Raw genomic sequence first — 22,024 nt, 5'->3', positions numbered from 1 at the left:
GAGCCAAGGTCGAATTTAATCACACTTTGAAACAGAGTGCCAACACACAGCAGTAACCGCGCCTCACACTGTGTCTGTGTATCTTAATTTGTGTCATTCCATTTGTCACTTGTGGTACACACACAAACAGATCATAGAGCTGAGGAACACAGATCGCTGTCACTGGTACAAATTGAAGTTGCTCTGCATTGATCTGGGAAGGACTCTGCTACCCCTGTGTTCTGTTGTTAATGTATATTCAGACGCACACATGTGTCTGCAGTGGCTCTCCCTGCGTGTGTGTGTGTGTGTGTGTGTGCGAAAGCCTCGGAGTGTGAGCATGCCTAAAGGAAGCTGCACTGAATAATTCACTGCTCAGACTCTGCCTCACACACAGGCTAGAATCCCCTGCCCGGCCTAACTAGGACAGGGAGCTCTAAAAACCATCCATTCTGAAGTCCCTCGGCAACTAAATCCACTTGATTCTTGTCCTTTTTTTCCATTTGCTTCCCACTCTCCCTCCTGTGTTTGGGTTTGGAAGACAGGAAATGTCCGGACACGGCAGATGGGAGCTAATGGATGAAGTGCGAGGAGTCTCAGTGAAGGGATGTAAAAGATCAGCACAGGATGTTTGATGGATAAACATTACAAACGTGTCCCCCTGTGAATTACATCACAAGTTTGTGTGTATGTGTGTGTGTCTGTTCGGGCCCTGCAGCTGGCAGCGTTCTTTGTCAACTAATACTGTCGATTTCCAGTGGCTTAGCTCGGTGAGAGCTCGAAGATTCAGTTAGAGAGCAACCGCTATTATTGAGAGAAAAATAAACAGGGAGGTGGAATTAGGTGGAGCCGGTGAGATCATTAAAAGATCCCAGTCAGTGACTCATAGACTTTTATCTGCGAACACGGAGGAGGATCAAACCGGTCAATGCTCTAAGGCACCACATGACAACTCTCTCTCTCTCTCTAACACATTTAAATATACTGTAGGACTGCATTACGATGGTTAAGTGTGCATGAGAAATGAAGAAGTGTAAAAACCCAAATCCTTTGAGGTTCCTGCATCAGCAGCGCTGGCGTTTGAATATCTGTTTCTACCCAGAGACTGATTGGAGCAGAACCGGGATGATAGGTGATTGTACAATGTCCCAATGTGTCCAAAGTGAGGCTTGTGTTTTTCTTAAATGTTTGTTCATGCTGAGGAATGAGGGCGGTCATGGTAGCCATGTTTGAATCAACCCAGCATGTAAGATGCTTCATATGAAGTTTTCTGCTACAAAATAAATATCAAGGTCATAAAGACATTATGGGATGGGGGGGAAATAAGGTGGTTATGCAAATAAGGATGATGTATATTTTCCTAAGCCAGCAGAAGAGCTATATAACAAGACATTAGTCTGGAGCTGATTTCCCAGGAAACGAGTAATGTCTTGATATTGAAATTATAAAAGATGGAAAAAGTGAATGTGTCATTTGAGAGTTAAAGGAAATATGATTGATATAGATTGTGAATGTGGAAACATTAATACGTAAATGTAGCAGTGTCAATGGGAAATAACTGCAAATGAGATAAAAGACATTTGTGCAACTGTCAAATTCTTCCCCAATTCTCCCAAAATGAACACGACTAACACCCTGGGATGTGTGAGGCTGTACTTGCACATAGTGCTGCTTCCAGCTAATGCTAACGTAAGTATGCTAACATACAGGCCATCACGATGAGAGCACGTGGAGGTTGAGCAGGTGTACTGGTGACTACTAGTTTACTTTCTTAGCATCGTAACACTTTTTTATGTTTGGCCGTTCGTTTGGCAGTAAGGTTATGCAAAAAAACATTTAGAGGATGGATCCTAGCGAGTGTGTGACATTTAGTGCAGTTTGATTGGATTTAAGGTGACTGTTGGGAATTGGCAGAGGTATTCGCTCTTCTGATTGCCATTCTAGTTTCACTTGTCACTAGTTGTAATAATTAAGTATGGAAAGAACTGGTCCCTATTCAGGGAAAGCATCCTTCGGAGGATTAAGTCGACAAAGGCGTGGCCTCGTCAGAGGAGAGGTTGGCTCGAGAGGGATCCACTTGTTTGATCCATCCTTGCTCAGGAAGGGAAATACCCATTTGAAGGACTCTTCGAAAATGGGACAGCCTAGTCACGCTGCTGTGACTCTTCACACGCAGCCTCTGAAGGATACTTGGCACAAAGCTAATTAAATCTTTATGGCACTGGAGATAAAGTGTGCACAGCCAGCTTACTCATGTTGATGAACGGAAAACCGTTTGATCCTCAATTTGGACAATGTGCATTGGATGACATCTAAATGCAGGACTTAAAAGAAAGAATTTCCACTAATTTGAGGTAACTCTAATTTCATCTCTAGATTGAGCCAAAGGTCACAGATACATCTTAACTTTCACCGTTGGCTGAGAAATCAGCTGTTGACTGTGATCCCACAGAGCAGGGAGGGAGAAAGGTAAACGAGTTGGTCTGAAAATCAGTTTTATTGATTGGGTATCAAAGTGCTTTAGCTGCAAGTCACACTGGCACAGGGCTCTTGATAGTGCAAGATGATGGACTCGAAGTGTTGAAATGTGTGTGTAAGAATAAACGATCCCCTGTTAAATAAAACACAACGGTGCCAATGTGAGTAAATGTGCCTGGTTTAATTTGTGCACAGGCGGTGTTTGGTACAGTCTGTCGGCTGTTTGCCTCTTTGCAGGAACATCAACAGATTTGTTATTGGCATTTAAGATGCAGTGACACAGCAAATTCTGATTTAAGAGAAATCAATTCCTTGTGTAACACCAACAAATGCAATTTAACGTGAGCCTTGGTCAGCTGAAATTAAAGAAGCTTTGAAACTGTTACTGTGTGGCGTGCACTCAGGGGTGTGTCCTCTCACCCAGTGGGTTGATGGGTAATGTTAGAGGTTTTAGCTATATATACTTCCCGTATGGGGAACATGTGTTCTTCTGAATAAACCACAGTAAACAGTACCTGCGTCTCTGCCTTTCCTTGTCTTGCCACAACAGCACTGATCACATTGTGATCTTTCTTGGATTTTCACCAGTCTGATTTATTCACCTAGCTGACGTAACAATAACCAATCACACTAACAGTTATTTTATGGAAGATTGGCCAGGAGGGATATAATATCTTTATGTGTTTGTCAGATGAATAAAGAAAAATACAACGGCAGCTGTAGATCTACATTACCAGTCAATAGATGATCATAATATGCTGCTATGGTATTAGCACTCCTAGCAATATGGTGCAGGGATACCTTTTTATTTTGAGAAGATTTCAGTGTTTGCTTCTCTTGAGGAAAACGTAAATGTCTTTTTTTATCTTCTCTGAACCATCACCCTCCACTGTTCCAGTCCAGGTCACTTCTGGCTCTTGCTCAGCATTGATAACACGTAGTGGGGCTGCGAACACGAGAGTTGAGGGTTCAAAACAGAACTGATAAAGGAGCCGGCCTCGCCGGCCATACGTTTTTGAGAGCTGCTCCCGGGGCGTGAGAAAGGAAGGAGGGGCGGCGGCTGAGGCAGAGAGTTCTAAATAACAGCTTGTTTCAAGTAGCAGAAAGGTCAAGTCCATTTAACTTTGCCTCTTCCTAGTACCCTGATAACTCTTCAGAGCAGAGGCAGCTCATCGGTGGGGGCAAGCAGCTGTCAAGGTACTGCACCCAGCAGCAGTTTATTGGATTAATGGCCTCAGCGGGGTCCCCTGAGGGGGGGGGACAGTTTCCAAAACACCTCAGCCACTTTAGCTATATTGCAGAGGTGGAAGGTGAACCTGACTTGCATTGATTTTTTCTTTTATATACTTGAAACCAAAAAGTGCCGACTTGTTGTAACTGATAAATAACACTGCTTTTAGAGTGAATCCATGAAAATAAAAGGCTGACGGGTTTTACATCACATTATTTTTAATCAGTCGTTTGCAAATCAATCCCTTGTCTGAAGAAATCAATACCTCTGAAATATCGTAAGAGCAGCATGAAATGATGATGTGTCCAAGGACCTTCATATAATTAAGGTGTGGTGATGTTGTAAAAGGGATTTGCCTTCATGCAGCTCCGCAAATATTCAATATAGGAGGATCATGCATATTGAGCCCACGTATATAAAAATCAAATCCAAATTAGCCCCAAACTGACAAATCCTTATAGATCCTCCAGAAAGATTGCGTACGATATTTTCTGTTACTTTAATTATTGTGATAATAATGCAGATTTTAGTAAATATGGTCATATTTAATATTGTAATATTGTAATTGTATTACCCCTTTTATTAAAATGATGATTAGTATTAGTAGTATTACTTTGTTTGTTCAAATGTCGCCAATACAAGACCCAATTATCAACTAGTCTAATTAATACATTTTCATCACTGCTGCCACTTGATCATCTTTCGATTGCTATATTACACATTCTGCTCTGCATATGCTGTCTTGCACAAAAGTGAATAAACAGTCTGACTTGGCATTTGTTGGGGAGAGGATTGCAACTCTTCCCATTTAAAACACAATGTTTTCCAGAACACAAAAAGCTTCACTTGGTGCACCTTTCAAGAATTGGGAGACTTGCTCTCCATCACAACCACAGCTAATAAAGTCCAGCAGCATTTATTAAAAGCTGTCAAGTTTTAATGCCTAGTAATAACCCTTATAATCACTCCCGACCCCGGTGGCCCACGCTATATCGGGAACAGTGAGTCTCCATTATGATGACTTCCCATCGGAGGAATTTGGCCCTGACAGCACATCCCTCTTATCTAATTAATGTAGTTGCCGAGCAACAACATGTGATATACAGAAAAAAAAGTTGTATTTGTGGTCAGACAGGGGTTAGAATCCTACTCGTGTGGGCAGCGGAGCCTAAAGGGAGAGTGTATAGACTATCCTACATGCTGCTCTGTGCAGTAAATCAGATGCACAGAGGCGTTGCACCAGTAAATAAAACCTGCCTATAATCACTATGTCCTCATGTTGGTGTAATTTTCTTAATGACGCCCCTTAGTGTTAGTTTTCTTTTATGGGTGTTTTATCAGTTAAATTACAAATTTGGTTTTAGCTAAGATCATTAGAAGAGACACCATAGAAGACGAAGGGAGGGAGACCTATGAGCTAAATCCAATCCAAAGATTCTTCATGCACTTTTTGTCTGCAATCAGTGAAAGTTACGATCATTCGTATCTGGATGGTGTCAGGGGCGGGGCCAAGGAGCAACTGGTCATAGCTGACACCTGATTGGTCCCTGCCCTGTCAGTAGTCCAAATAAATGAGTCGTTTCATAACAATAGTAACAATAAATAGGACAATTTGTTGAGCTTTTTTGAAGTACACAATGTGCTTGAACAAGGATACATTTTTAAGATATATTTAAAGATGTGTACCTTTGCTCAACGTTATAGAGCTAAAGGTAAACAAGGAATGACTAGAGCTGCTTTCTGCACACAATTATTACTTCTGCTCGTGTGAGGATGAAAAAAGCCTCAATATCCCACAACTTCCTGGTATTCCTGAAAAATCTGCTTAACATGCACAACATTGTGCAGAGGCTTTTGGAGAAATAGGCCCTTGATGTTCAATTTGAAGGATAGTTGTATTAGTCACATCACCCTAGAGAACACTAGTTAATCCCTGCTCACTTCACAATGAAACTGATCCTTGCACCCCAGCTGCTGGTGGAAGAGAGAATTTTCCTGTAGGAAATGATCTACACTTTAAAACTAAGACACTCTCACTCTAACAAATGGCTTGCTTGCTCCCCCTGTTGTCCACATACAGTAATACAGCCTGAGTAACTTCATGTGCAGGATATTTAACATCCGGGCTGTAAATCTGATTTTCATGTTGCACCTGTTCGGTGTTTTTAACTTTACATGCATTTTGAACACCAGGAGCGGGCCATGCTGCTGAAGCAGAAAAAGTGTCCACTACCTATTTTGTTTTTGTTGAGGTGGCTCATCTTTAAACTGCACTTATCTCGCTGTGCTTAACATTATTCAAATCGTTCTCAAATTGCTGTAATTACAGGGGGAACATTTCCAAAAGCTTTTATCCTCCAGTTGCATCATCAGGCTTCATTAACTGAGTCTGGAAAGCGTGGACATGAATTTCTAACAATATTTTATTTCAGCTTTACCAATATACTGTACAACTACTTTTTATAAAAACTAAATAAAAAAGATAATTGGCCTTTGGAAACATTTTGCTCAATACATCTGTATAAATGATGTATGTACACCGTGTACTTTAGATATACAGCCCCAAACTATATCACAACTACTGTGGCTATGCAAAAATATGTCTGAAAAGAAATATGCTCTATGCAACATTGCCTTGACTGACACCAATCACTGTCACACTTGTGGAGGGCAATATCCTAAACCTCTATTTGCCTGTAGGGGGCACTATGACCCCATTTACTCAGTGACATACACATACACCTGCTCAGAGTTTGTATGACAAATCAACAAGAAATCAAACTGCAGACCTGCAGACCTGCAGTGGAGCAAACAAAGTGAGACAGCATTAATGAAAGGTGATGACATGACCTACATACACAGAAAATACAGGACACACACAAGCTGTGCTGCTGCGCACTCAAATAAAAACCAGACATGCACACTTAAAGGCCCACAAGCACACATAGAGGTCTGAGAAGAGTACAACTCTACACAACTACAGTACACACACACACACACACACACACACACACACACACACACACACACACACACACACACACACACACACACACACACACACACAAGCATTAGTCCCAAACAGTGTGACAGCTCATCTGCACTCCTCAGACTTTCTCCTCTTTCCTGTCAGAGCCCTGTCACATTTTGGGTATTTTCTCTCCAGGGTTTGTCACAGAGAAGTGATGGGAGGACAAGGTCCAGAGAGAAAACACAATGACCAACTCTATAAGCAGCTGTATAGTGGACTTTTACAAAAATGGAAACATAGTTAAAAATAATTCTCCAGCTTTAGTATCTGATGATTCACAGCCTCATGGGCAGGTTATATTAGGTTGAAAGTAATTTGTCGGCATTTTTGTATTAAAGCTGTTTTGAGGGTAAGCATATTGATATACATGCAAGTTTTTCTAATTGTGTAAAGGTGGACTCACAATATACAAATAACAAATATATTTTAAATGTAAAACAATATTTTAACTGCATTTAGAATATTTAAAACTCATGTGAAATATTTGAAATATAAGGCTGATGTTTGTATTGATTATTGTTTTTGTTGTTAGCTTCCATAAAGACACCAAGACCAATGCGTTAATGCTTTCTGACTTCTTTGAACTGCTATCGACTGAAAATGTGCATCGAAAACTAATCAAATGTGACGTTGAAGCCATATGATCAAATTTGCATGAGGCTTTTTCAGAAAAACACATCAATTTCAATAAATTATTAATACAAAAATGATCTCCCTCTGGAGCTTCCTATGATAACAGCACTGACGAGGAAAACCTGACATATCACTGGATGCTAAAGGAGTTAAGTCACTCCAGAAGATCGGAGTACAAAGAGGTGACAATGAAACAAAACAACAGATGATTCAGTTCCTCCTGCACCACTACAGCCCCTCATTTCTGATTCAGAACACTTGAATGAGGAACCATCAGGGGATCTCACGCTGTTTAGTCTAAAAGGTCGAAATACTGTTTAACAGGTTCACCTGTGGTTCCTGTCGACTCAGCTGAAAACTTTAAAAACAGAAAACAGCTTGTGAAGCACAACATCAGCATAAAGCACAGAGGGGCAAATGCACTGATGCAAGAGCCACACACAACTTTCTGTTTACATATTGTTACTTAATTGTTTACACTGTTTACTGCTTATCACTACAAATATTGACATATGTGATTAAACTATAAAGCATGTGGTTAATTAGTTTATCTTTTTAGTTTTTCTTAAACATGGTTATTTTTTATAAAGGCCAAATCATTTTCTGAAAATCAACTGAGGCCTGTAGTTGCTTTATTTTAATTAAATTTTTTATAACAAAATACATATAAACAGTTGGTTCTCAGGTGAATATTCACACCAGCAGGACAGATTGGTATCATTTTTTGTGTTTTTAACGTTATTGGACAACACACCAAGAGATAAGCGACAATATTTGTTGGTACAGCATTTTCTATGGTAATTTGCATGGACCTGAATATAACCTCATCGATTTGTGTAGCATTAATTCAGTTTTAAGTCTGTTTCAGGAAGAGTTAACATGATTTTATCTACCTCGAGTATCCAAGGAGCGCACAAGGGATGTGGCTGAATAAATTAAAGTGTGAGGAGGCTTTCATGTGCTGGTGCAACGCAGGTCACCTCCAGGCACTTAACAAAGGTTAATTAACATGAATAGCAATCGGCAGCGTGATCCCTCAAGCTGTAAATCTTTTCTTCCTCTATACTTTGGTGGAGGCACTGGATACCCAGTGTGTTACTGTCGATTGAAACTCATTCATACTTCTGAACTGGAATGGCACACACATCCGTCAAGGCCCAACAGTCCCATTATGAAACCATATTTAAAGGGCCAGTAGGTAAGATTTAGGTGAAAGGGATCTATTGGCAGAAATTGAAAATAAAAAAGTCCTATTGATGTTTTCATCTAAATTGTATGAAAATCAATCTTACAATTCTTTACCCTAAAAGGGGCCCTTTATATTTTAATACTTTATATATTTACATCAGGGGGGGCTCTCTACGGACGCAGCCATGTGTTTTATAGTAGCCCAAACTGGACAAACTAAACACTTTTTGAGTTTTTATGAAAACTGAAGGGTACAGGTTCTCCTTCATTTTAGAATGGGAGGGTGAAGTGAGGGGTATTCAGCTGCAACATGCAACTTCACCACTAGATGTCAGTAAATCCTACACACTGAACCTTTAATTTCACTAGATCCAAATTTTTATTTGGAACTGCACCAATTTGTACACAGTCATAAATGCAATATGTTTTTGTTATCAAACTAACAAAAAACAAACGCCGATGTAAATATAGCCCTCTTAGCCCCCTTCCTCCACCAAGGCTAACACCATTTATCACAACGTTAAAAACTAGAGCCTGTAGCAGTGACTGGGCCCAGTTTGGCTGATCTCTAGCCATTTTTCTGTGTCTCCCTCCCTGTCTCTGGACCTTAAATGACAAATTCAACTAATCCATCCATTTTTGTTACGCAGGCTGCCATGGAGACAGGCTGACAGAACTTCGAACATTCTGTGCACGAATGACTGACAGTCAAATTACACCTCGGAGACACTACACCTTAATTATTTGGCGCTACGAATGATTTTAACTTGAATGTTACTGAGGCTGGCAGTTGAGGGATAGGACTCTAGTCTTCTGTGGTACATAATTCAGAGGTGGAGAACAGCTTCAAACACACAGAAAGAAAGGTGCAGTTAGATACAGTTGGCAGCCGCAGCGGAAACGATATAAAAAAGTATTTTTTTCGTGATGGACGTGATCGGTCAGCTTCAGATCTCTTTCTCTTTGAAGGGTTTCCGTTGGACACCAGGTCCTGGTCTCTCATCAGTAATCAAACCGCTGTCTGATCACACGATCTTTCCGTTCACGACAGCAGGCGGTTGGAGGACCATCAAAAGGCCACCTGCTGGTGTGTGTGTGTGTGTAGTATGTGTGTGTGCTGTCAGTAGTGTAACATTCACACTCCGCCATCGCCACTCCTCAACCTCACACAGCGCGAGAACTCGGGCAAATTGAGAGGAGTCAGTGTTGGACAAAAATAGAACTTGATGTTTCCCCAAAGCTGCAAATGCACAGCTTTGTGCGCTTGTTATAGGGTGAGGCACTTTAGCTTGAGAGCAGTTCTTATTAGAGAGGAAGAAGCATGGCTGACAACTGTCACATGAAATCCTGCTCCATTCTCCGCAGTAATTATGTAAAATTCACAGCGGCGAACGCTTAACGTCTCAGGGCTTTCTTGGGCATATAAAGTTTGTCTTAAAAAACTCAGATGTTAATAACCTGCCACACACAAATCACTGGTTTCGTGGATCTCCTTGTGTCTGTGGCACACTGCCAGGGGGTCTGTGAGAGGGTTCCACTCATCTCATCGGCTTCACACTTGACACGTGTATTTTAAATTGCCCTTGAAAGTGCAGTTTTATTTTGGTGTAATTTGTACATGCAATAAGTTACTGTAGCAGTAAGTTTGTGTGTGGGGGATTCAGTGTGTGGGGGGGATTCAGTCTCTGGACTGAATTGAACATGTCCTAATCTACATCCCTGGAAAGACAACAGCTGTGGACACCAACGGGGTCAAACCGCAGATCATTTTTATTTCACCATTTTGAGCTGAGACTGACAAAGACAAAGAGGGACTGACCCCTGTTGGGTGCTGAACAACATTCGTAGAATCACTTTCTCTTCAAAATAAAGGCACACCTTTTTTTCATTGCTGTAATGCTTAATACAGTGCAGAATTACAGAGCCTTTACTTTCTTAAAGGTTTGACGGTCTGAAGATTTTGTCGACTGCTTAACACACTTGTGAAGTAGCCGACATATAATTTATGAAGAACTAACAGCAGTTCAGGAAATCTTCCTCATATTTAAGCCATACACGTGTTAGCAGTAATACAGCAATTAAACTGACGATAAGAATGTTCCAAACATAAGTCACTATTATAGTTTCAGAAAGAAAGCTGCAACCACCATAAACACAGGCCATTCTAATCAGGCATGTGTTGCTCAATTACAATTATCATAATATATGGAAATTCTGTGAGGTGAAAATATTTTCTAGTCAAGTCAATGTGTTTTATTCCAAGGGTCATATATGTGGGGTAACTGCAATACGTTCTAACTTCTCGGGGGTCCTTGGCTGAGTAAATATTAAACATTCTGTGTAATATTTCCTCATTGTGATGTGTTATTCTGGGTGGAAAGGCAAGAAAAACACTCCCAAAACAGCACATTTGTGGCAGCCACCACCACCCCGAAGACAAAAGCTTTAAACGCTCAATACAATTCTCAGTCATAAACAGATCGGTCCGAGTGCGGTCCTTAAAGCGTGGAGTGATTGTGCATAGTATGTACTTGGGCAAATTGAGGCTTGTGCACTGCCTTGATTTGAATAAGCATTATGATTAAGTGGTTGTCCTGCGCTTGGAGTGGGGTTGAGGGATGTGGACCAGTCAGCTCCCCGAGGGCGGAGAGGAGATTCAAGCCTTCCTGGCTCCTTCTGCACTCCTCCAATGGCTGTCGGCTCTCATCCGTATCCACAGCTCCCTTAATTGCCTGATTTCCTGACCCCCGTTGAATAGTTTGCATGGTGCGGGCCGGGGGTTATAATAATGACTTATAGTGACATGGCATGGGGAAGACTCGCTCCCTCGGTGATCACAGCTCGCACCAGCAGACTCCAGCCTCGTCCCAGACCTCTTGATTTAATACTTAAATTAAATCCTCATATTAGACTGTGTAAGAGTGGCTGTGGGTTGGGGAGACTCTTGTTAGACCATGTGACACCAAAACTTTCAGATGAACTCTGTGCATTCATTCCTCCTCTAGTCAAATGTAGGAAGCTAAAAACCTAAACCACTAACTGTGAGTTGGTTAATCTGTTTCTTGACTGACATAAATTATTGATCAAAAGAAACATAATAAAGATGAAACAACAAGTCAATTTGCAATCCATCAACATGTTTATGAAACAGTTTCAATCATCTATTAATCACTGAAATCCTTTACCATTGTCTATAGTTCTATCTTTGCATACATGGAGATTTGGTTCACTTGTGTAATATGGCAGTAAAGTGAATCTATTACATTTTAGTTGTATGGCCCATATTCACAAATCACAATATGCCTCATAGGGCTTAATAAGGCGCAACATCCTCTGCCCTTAACCTTCGACTAAGGTGAGGAAAAACTACCCCAACAAGTTGCAGCTCTTTAATTTTCCAATAAAAAACATCATACAACATCATATATATATATATATATATATATGTCATTATAAAGCTACATAAGCAACACTGAACATGGCGATTGTTATTACTCTTTTCAACGTTTTTTGATATCATCAGATCGCGATTTACTCAGAGATGATTACACACATGTGTCTCTATAAAACCATAAACACTTAAAATGCGTTTGTTTCTTTTGTGTTGCGGTCATCTTGCTCCAAATAATGTGTTCCTGACAGTCGGTGTTAGCTCTGAAACAGCAGACGAGGCAGAGAACATGAAATATCTTTTAAATCGTGTCCTGCTCGTCGTCTCGGTTGTAACGGGCCTGCGTCGAGACTTTGAAGCGCTTCAGATCTGACATTCGAGGATTGTGTGTCTCTGTGCAGACACGGTGCCATCGTTCACTATTCATGCAACTCTCTCGAACACGTGCAGTGAGGTAACCACAGAGGTGGCCTGATGCACTCGCTCGTGGCTCTGGAATCCGTGAGGAAATCGATTGCTCCCGCTCTCGCAGTCATTAGTGATCCTCCTGCGAGCACAACAATAATCTATGCGATGGAATGAGAGATAGAATGACTTTAGCTGCACAACAGCGAACAAATACGATTCTGATGGGAAATTGCAACAATGCCTCTGTACCATCCCATCTATTTAATCTAACCTCCTCCTTCCTTTTGTCGGTTGGTCGCAAGTTTTCTAATCTCTCATCAGAAGATAACAAAAAACGATTAAAGTTGGAGTGCCCAGTGTTCATCAGGACTATTCCCCTTTGATCAACATCCCAATGAAGGGATCAGCTGTCGAACACTCACCAATGATATTTCCTCTCAAGCAGAAACAACAATTAACTGGCCCATCACAGCCTGTTCACACCACAGAGGCAGACCAGTATCGAGTAGAGATGGATTCATCCAGTTGCTCGTCTTTGTTGCTGTTCTTCAAAGGCTCATCGTCTTTCACTGACAGATCTGTTTCTGCGGCTGCTGTTTCTGCCTACTCACCCTCACACACCCTCAGAGGCTTGTGTGTGTGTGTGTGTGTGTGTGTGTGTCAGCATCCTATTCTGGAAACAGTTGTTAACACAAAGCTTTCACCAGCAACCGACCAGCTACGCTTAGCATTAAGACTGGAAAAATGTGGGGAAACTATCTTGTTCAAAGATAACACGCACTACTTAACAGCTTTTGCTTAGGTTACTTAAGTTGAATTATATATATAGTGATTTATTTGCGTGTGTAACTTCATTTCATTCCCCCTTGTGCCCTCTGCCAAGGAGGTTGTGTATTCATCTGCGTTTGTTTGTCAGCAGGATTTACACCGTATCTCCTCAGTGGAAGGATGTGGTATTCTACAGGGAAGCACTCATTATAGTGAGGTGTGGATCTGTGATATGGCCAAAGAGATCATGTGGAGATCAGAATCCAGGTTCCCCAGCTCATCTGGAGCAATGGGATCACAGCTGGTGAAAATCACCTGAGAATGGGGAATGGTATATAAGGAGGTTCGGTTTCCTTGTTCAGTTGTTTGCTGTCAGAGGGTCAACACCTTCAGTTGGTCCTCTAAGTTTGTGTTGTTGGTTTTCTTTATTCTAAGAGTTTGTTGTGTACCCATTTTATTTACCCCCTTTATTAACAACAATAATGTTCTTGTTTTGCACCAAAACTGGTTTGGAAGACAGAACAAATTGCAGCTTTATGGAAAGTTAGTTGTAGTAGACTTCTTGGGCTCAATGTCTTCCAAATATGGTTTGCACTGCTTAAAATGTAAAGTAAATTAACTTGTTCATTAGTGAGATTTACTGGTTGATTTTATTACCTTTGACAGAATCAGGCTAACTTGCGCCAGGTATTTATGTTAAGCTAACAGGATGATGTGTGTGGACTATTTACAGACCAGTGCTTTCAAACGCCTTATTTCCAAAAACAATTCCACTAATGGCTTTAATCAGTAACGAAAGAAAAACATGTTTTTACAACGAGGAGTGTTTCACAATGCCAGCATAGAGAGACAATATATCTCCACCAGGAAGCTGCACTATAACTACCAATCCTCCATTATATCCATGTCTAAAAATGACAGTAAACAATACACTACAGTTTGCAGTTTATTTATTACCAGGACTGAGGGTGCTAAAATTCTGACAAACACTGGACTAAATTAGACTATTATGAATCTATTCTCTGAGCTCATGCATGGATGCTCATTTTTCTCCCCTCCATTAGACTACAGAAACCTTCTCCAATTTATTCTCAAGTGCCACAGGCTGAGCCCACTTGATATTTTTTCTGCAGCTCAGACATAAACGGCCGCAATTTTCTCTTCACCAGCATCTCTCCATGCTTTTACAAAAAACGACTCCGTAAAGGTGAAGGAGGGCAGAGAGGATGAGACCTGAATGGATATAAGTTCAGGAGTTGTATCAGAGTGGTTGATCTATGCGGTTTACAGCTCTGACCCCCCCGCAGACCGAGTCACACGTAAGAGTATTATGAGCAATGAAAACCCACAGTGAGGGTGTGAAGTAAAAAGACTGTAGGGATGAAAAGAAGATAGTAATAGTATCAACTGACAACTTTTATTATTTTTTTATACTGCGAAAACCAGACAGCCGTAGATCAAGGATATTTGCTGAAGGGAAAATATGTGACCACGGGTTTGTGCTTCTTTGCTACCAGCAAAGTATTTTATCTGAACCGTATGTAATCCTGACACGTGGTGCCTGCTGGTGAAGTGATGCTGTGTGGTGCAACTCAGCAGACAGTGTCAGTGGGGCAGTGGTTGCATCATTTTAAAACTGCTGTATCTTTTTCACTTCATCCATTAAACCAGCAGCAATGCAAAATCGCATCGTAAGCTATGAGAGCTAAAAACAGTAAATAGATTGTTGCAACAGCTGATGTCCAACACAATATTTTGGTTCCATGCGCATCTCTAAGTTTGCTGTTGTGTTCTTTATTCTAAGAGTTTTTTCATGTGTCTGTTTTTATTTAGTCCCCCCTTTCTCTGTGACTCCAATCTTTTTTTCGTTTTAGTTCAATTTTCCTGTTCTATCTTCTTGATGGATTTAGTGGGCGACGGTTGTTACCTTTCAGAACCCAAGGACCCATTTCGTTGCAGTGTTAAGTGTTTTGTTAGTTTCCCAAACAGCGGCCACTATATACCGTGTTAGTTTTTTTTATTATTATTCTTGGGTGGTGTAACAACTGACAATACAATAAAGAACAGTAATAACTTTCACACAAATCAACAAATAAAACAATCAGTCGTGACTTGTATAAAACAATGTCCAGTTCATCCAGTTGGAACATTTCACAGACTTGTTTTTCATTTCTCCTTGGGGGACAAAGCATCAGGTTGAAAACGAACCTGAATTAATACTTTAAGAATTAGTCATCCTCTCTTTACCGTCAACATCTGGACAACATGAGTCACTGATGCTGAGGAGCAGAGCGTTGACCCTTGGGGAGGGAAACTGAACACAGTATATTTTCTCACACATATTTACTGCCCTGCATGTGTTTGGATCTGTTGGTGGTAAACTGAATCATTGTAATTGCTATGGTGGAAATTAATTTAACTGCTTTTACATTTCTATTTATTGCAATGTTAGGGCTTCAAGGTGAGTAATGTGCAACAAGTGATACTTATACTTGTTGTTGCATCTTAAGTTATATATGTAAAACTTTGATTGTTACGTGCATGGTTAGTAAAACCCAGAATGTCTGATTTTTATACAATTTATATTATTTAAATTAAACAATCTGCACAGGACGAACCCCTCTGCTTCTGTATGTAGTGAATTCCTGGTCTCACACAATATCATGAGAACAAACCAAGTTTTCCTGAAGCTATTTGACTTGCCTGAATATATATATATATATAGTGTAGGGGACAGGTGACAATACAGATTTCACCAAAGCCAGTTTACACTAATGTGGTTTGGACACCTCTCCCCTACAATAGGTTGATTAAACTGAGTACACAACTGAGTACACAACACAACTGTCTGGTTAATTTCATGTGACATTCGTAAATTGGAACTTGACATATTTAAGCAATACAAAAAAAATGCAATAACATAATACAATTTCACTTTAAGTGAAAATAACAAAGTTAATATATAACTCTAAACTAATTGTCATATTTAGTCACTTATTCAAGGCAATCTGTTTACTAGATTATTAAGAGTAAGATCAACTTTTATTTATTTTTATTTCAAACTGAATGATTGTAGTGTGAGTGATGTGTAAGAGCGACTAATATAATCCTAATCACCAGCTGGGACCATACCAGTTCTGGAATATTATCATATGATATCTTTCAAAAAATAATAAATATCTATTGTCCTTTTTTTGGCAGTTCCTTTATTTCAATTACCTCCACAGACCTTAATGCAGCCACAGCGAACATATCACTGTAATCTGACTCTACAGTGGACATGGGAAAGGGGTAAATAAAAAAATGTAACGTCTGTATCTTGTGTTTTCTTACACTAGCCACACTTCTTTAAATGAAGCGCCGTGGTGATGATCTGACATGGAAGAAGAGTGACTGACACGTGTGATGTTAGACACAGCTGTCAGCCACGCACCAGGGCAGATACAGTTTCGGGAATATATACAATAATGACTATTAATGCAGGAGGGTAATGTGGTGATGGTGGGATATGCAAAACTGGCTGAAATGTAAATGAAGCTAAGACTTTTGAGTTCAATATGATGGAACTTTTGCTTGGAAAAGGGATAAGATGGCTCTAGAAATTCAGGGAGAAGAGGCAGTGGGATGCGACAGCAGTGCCCAACTTTTATAATTAGGTCAGTTGATACATCACTTTTCTCCCCAATCAATGCTAAAACTACTGGGATAGAAGAAACTAAACAAGGGATATACTCTAATGACACTGTTTTGTGTCTTTTCACAAAAAGGTGTTTACTCTGGACACTTGGCACAGATGCAAGTGTCAAAATTCTTGCTTCACTCTATTTTTGGACCATTTTCCTAGGTTGTCTTAATGATGATAAATATGTCTAAAATATCATTTAAAGTCTGACACTAGCGCAGGATTCAACCCACTTAACAGCATTTGCAGGTTTGTGTTTGCACAGTGCTACAACCTGCCATCAATACTCATCCTCTCCCATCAAGACGACCAAATAAGCTTCCTCATTACCGGCACAAACCTGTTTACTCTTTGCTCTTCCTGTTCCCGTGTGCACCGCGACCGACGCACACGGCGACGAGACGTGCATGTCCGCAGCCGACCCTGGATTAATTACGCAGAGGAAGGAGTCATCACTTCACAACTTCTAATTAACAGCGGATAAAAGGGGGTGAGGAGGAGAAAGGGACGACAGCAGGGCCGAGTTTGACATTCAACTGGCAGGATTTGCATCACAAGGCCGAGTGAGCACCGAGAACAAAGCGCTGCCGCTGTAATTCAGTTACACGACTTCTCTTCGGGATTAATTCTGAGAAACAAAAGGCCCATCAATGCAGAGTTAAAGCCACCTGTTGTCAGATGTTACATAAAAGGCTTCAGAAGTTCATGCACGCAGTGAAGTTACCATTCTACTTTCCATCAGGCAAAGTGTCCCTCTGCAAGAAATGGTTCTTTTAAGAGTATCCAGCTCTGGACTGTGAGACTGAACCTCTTTTTAAATTCTGTTTCCACTGAATTGTCAGCCTCGTTTGTTTCTCTGCAGCTGCCCCGCTCTATGCACGCTCATCTCCAGCACTTAGGATGACACAGCGAGCGAAGACTAGCAGCAGAAAAGGACAAGACTGGAGGTCTTCTTCTTCTTCTTAAGCAACCCATCTGATTCGGCAGCTCCTCGAGTCCATCGGGCTCGAGCAGGATTTCAGGGGGCAAGTGTGGGATGATCCTCTAAATTATAGATGTGATGTTATGCAATGAAAGCTGCCACTACTCTAGTGGTAATTGTAGAAAAAAAAAGCCTAAAATACACTTTTAACGTGAAACTGGGAGCATTCAGCCCCAAACCAGTGGGATAACTAGAAGAAGAACTAGACAGAGAGCACATTCTTCCTCCGAGGCTGATTGGCCACTTTATCACCACATCTCTCGCATATTCTGAATCAGATATATATACCACATATCCTAAAAAACTCTGCAAACTGTCTACATTAAACACAGGTAAAATATCTATTATCTAAGGAATATGTGTTATCGTATAGATCCTCATAACGGGCAACCCTAAGACCCCCTAACCTGTTATCCGTACAACAGTGACAGTGTTCTTCAAAACACGACATGAATTCATCTCTAAATCGAATAAAAAATATTGTTCTGACCCTTCTATTACTGGGCCTATATGCTCACTGTTCTGCTGAATAGTCTTTACTTCATGTTCTTGTTTCTTTTGTTACTGAAGAAGGATCATCCGCTGCCCAGTCTTTTTTCCTCCAGAGGCGACTGCTTGTCTCCTTCGATGTGCAGTGAGACTCTCAATTATAAATACACAAACACCCACAAGTTAAAAGCAACTATAAGTCTGAATAATCTCATAAATGTAGTGTTCCATTGGCATATAACCCATTTACATTAAATATTAAATATACAATGATATTCAAGTCCTCTGGGCATCTGATATTTATTTTTTCCGGTATGTTGTGTGCTATGCATATCACTAAAACATGTAGCGGTCCATACAAAATTTATGTTTCAAGAAAAGAGGAGCAGGATGGGAAAAAAAATAACACTGCAAGACAAAGAATTGTTTACCTGCATATTGTACGGTTGTTTTTTCTTTTCTTTTCTTTCTCTTTTCTATCTGTTTATTTGTGGTTGACTGTGCACGTGATCATGTGAACATGCACACATTTGAGTGTTTACAGATATTCTTTCCACTTGACTGAACCTCAGGCAACATGACTTGTTCTGTGCGTGCAATCTCAGTTTGAATAAAGGTAACGTACAGATGTGGATCAAAGTTGGAGAGTTCTCACTTACAGGTTAATGGCCAATCTATAGTTATAGATATGATTAATTTTTCTGTCTAGTTGAGACAAATTACCACCTGCCACCTGCACTGTTGTCTTATTATGCAGGATAATAATGATGCACTCTAATTGTCAAAGATCATCAGTGTGGAACTTATTTTCTGGATATTTCCTTGCTTTACAACCTTTCTTACTCCTATTGCAGCTGGAGATCTACTTCATTTCCCAAGGTGCCTTTCTCAACCCTCAGACAGTGTATGTAGCAACCTGGGTATCCTTCTCTCCTCTTTCAATCTCCACCTTATTGTGGTGGAGAATGATTCAGAAACTGTGCCAAAGTTCTTGGGTAACTACAGAACAGGGAAACCAGGGCCCCCTACAGGAGAGCTCGTCTGAGATTCAAGATCAACAAAGCTTCCACTACGTGGATCAACCACCCATTGGGAAGGACATCAACCAAAGGCAGGAGCCTGAAGATGCTGACCCCCGGCATTACAAAATAGATAGGGACCCAGGGTTAGACCCATAACTCACTGCTGGCATTACACATCCCATCTGGTCTGGTAATGCCTTGGAAGGATGGATAGACGTCATTTTGGATTCCATCCTTTACTTTGAGACCCACGTCGAAATCCATCGGCTAAATTGAATCAGCTTTTTAAATCAAAGTGTACTATCCTTAAAAGACAGTGATAACAGCTTTTCAATGAGGAAAAGATGCTTGCTTCAATGATTAATTGGCCACCAATTGAAATAGATAGATTCTTGGAAAAAGTTCTTGTTTCTTGGGCTTTGGGGAATTTTCAAGAAAGATTTTTTTTTTTTATCCAAGTTAAAATTATCTGTAAGGACTTGAGCAAGAGAGCGTGCACATCCCTCACTATTCCCGTCTTTCTCCTCAGCTCCTGCTGAGTTTAAAGGAGCCATTCTCATCGTCAGTCACAGTCGGCCCCATACCTTGCCCGTCCCTTCCAGCTGTCCTGATACTGGCAGCCGTGCATGTGTACATGGGTTATAGGCTCTCTCAAACCTGCTCTCACCATGCCAACACCCCGAGCTCAAAATAGAATCCAACCTCATTTCATGCCTCGTGAAGCTCTAAATTCGCACCGGAAGGGGATGCTTCATTTGCGATTGATAAATTAGGAAACAACCAAAGTCTGTTTTGACAAATGCTTCACTTCTGGGTGAAACTTGACAGACCTCAAGGGACGATTTCACAGAGGAAAAAATCTTCATCATAGAAATCACCACTTCTTTCTGGAGTAAAATACACATTGGAAAAGTGCAACTTAAGAAAACACCTGAAAAATTTAAAAAAACCACACAAATCATCTCGTTCTATTTGACAAAATGTTTCACCGTAAACATTGAATCACAACACAACCCAATGCTGCAAGTAGCAGAGAAGAGAGAAGCTTTTCCAGGGAATGAAAAAACAGGAATCTGGCAGAGACACACTCATTGTCCAACTTGTTTCTTTACTAAAGCTACTAAAGTATTCCTCATGGTCCATGTCACACTGCCCCTGCATGTATGAGCGAACCCATCTTCTTCCAAAGCTATGAGTTTTAATACCTAATTCAGTTCGAGCTGATTCGAGACGTCAACTCAAGCGAAGGGGAAAGTGATTTTATTCTCCACTTTACCCCGCAAAGTGAAAAGAGTTCCCCTCGTATCTGTTCCAGTTAACCTGCAGCAATGATATAAAATTCAATTTCTTCTTCTGGAGAATGTCTTATCAGTCTGCGGAGAGGACATTCATCTATGTTTTATTAATGAGATTGTGGCAAGGATTTATAAGATATTATTTGATTTGGATTCGGCAGGAGTAATCCCCAACGGACACAAATGAGAGATAATTTCTGCCGCTGGTTTTCTGCAGCACTGATCGTACCATCGCTCTGCTACTTTATGTAAGAGCAAACCAGTGAAAGTCTGGAGGACTGTCTTTGCTCCAAGTCCTCAATCAACTGCTTCTTTGAAAGAGCAAATGTTGGAAAGTTTCTATTTCTAATCTTGAAGACTAAATGAGAAATAATTGGCTTTTATGGTACATTTGTATTTGTGCTGTAGCTCGATATATTCTGTCCAGTAGTCTAACCTTTCTCTAGTAACCATTGACCTTTCCTCTGATGTGGACATCATCCCACCATCCATGGCCATTTTCAAAGTGGAGCTTGTCTCTCAGTTCTTGATTTTGTTGATGTTCACTGAGAAGCGAATCGATGACAGGCGTTAAGTCCGTATTTATCAATGTATGCCAGGTAATGCAGAGAGAGGTGCGATATACAAGAATTACACACAAGACCTATTACGTGGCAAGTTGAAAACAATACACAGCCAAACATTCCAAATGCTGCCCGGGATGAACCGTCGGTATAATGCACCTCCATCAACCATCTAAAAAACATAACTCTTGATTAATTCTGTTTTGACTTTGCAGCCTCAGGCCGGTCTGATAAATGAGTCGGATTTTCCTGTTGTGTTTGGCTGTTTCATATGCAGTGATGCTCAGAGGGAAACGACAGCATCCTGCGTGGTTTGCGATCCCTGCAGTCTCACATTCAGGATATCAGACTGAAAAAGCCAAGTCTCACACTTTCATCCTCGGTAATGGCCTCCACTACTACACCCCCTGTCCCTCTCGCTCTGCTTACTCCTGTGTGAAGGAGCACACGTGTCCGCTTGGTGGTAAATGAAACACACGGGGCGTCTCTACTGAGAAGTACTCCGGCTCCTACCGCTCCTGAAATTGTCTGCTTTCAGCATAAGCCCTCCACTCTCGAGCCATAAGCCGTTGCTCTATCACTGTGTCCTGTGTAGTGAAGTCGTGTGCGTGTACAGCAGGGGGGCTGCAGGGCTGCGGGCTGACTATCTCCAACACATGGCCTGAAATTGTGTGCAATCTGCGACTAGTGAGACTTCTGTCGCCACGAAGCACAGCTGCAGCTATAGGTGGGCCAGGAGGAGCTCAGAGCTGTGTGGATTTTCATCATGGCCTGTTTTGACCTCACTTTAGCTAGCTCCAGGAAATCAACGTTTCCGGAAATCCGGAGATTCAATTAATAACGGAAAATTGACATTTCCCTTGATGGGTCATGCGCACAGAAAA

General features: G+C 40.9%; 1 protein-coding gene across 1 annotated transcript in view; it reads right to left on the bottom strand.

Moving 5' to 3' along the window:
* Positions 1-22,024, bottom strand: part of slc35f3b (solute carrier family 35 member F3b) — a 62,971-nt gene that overhangs the window by 37,505 nt on the left and 3,442 nt on the right. The window contains exon 3 of the mRNA XM_053436922.1: positions 17,130-17,212. Within this exon, the coding sequence (XP_053292897.1) occupies positions 17,130-17,212 (83 nt within the window). The remainder of the gene's footprint in view (positions 1-17,129; positions 17,213-22,024) is intronic.

Source organism: Pleuronectes platessa, chromosome 12, assembly GCF_947347685.1.
Source record: "Pleuronectes platessa chromosome 12, fPlePla1.1, whole genome shotgun sequence".
Lineage (NCBI taxonomy): Eukaryota > Metazoa > Chordata > Actinopteri > Pleuronectiformes > Pleuronectidae > Pleuronectes > Pleuronectes platessa.
The sequence above is the reverse complement of the archived record's forward strand: the minus strand, read 5'-3'. Positions and strand labels throughout refer to the sequence as shown.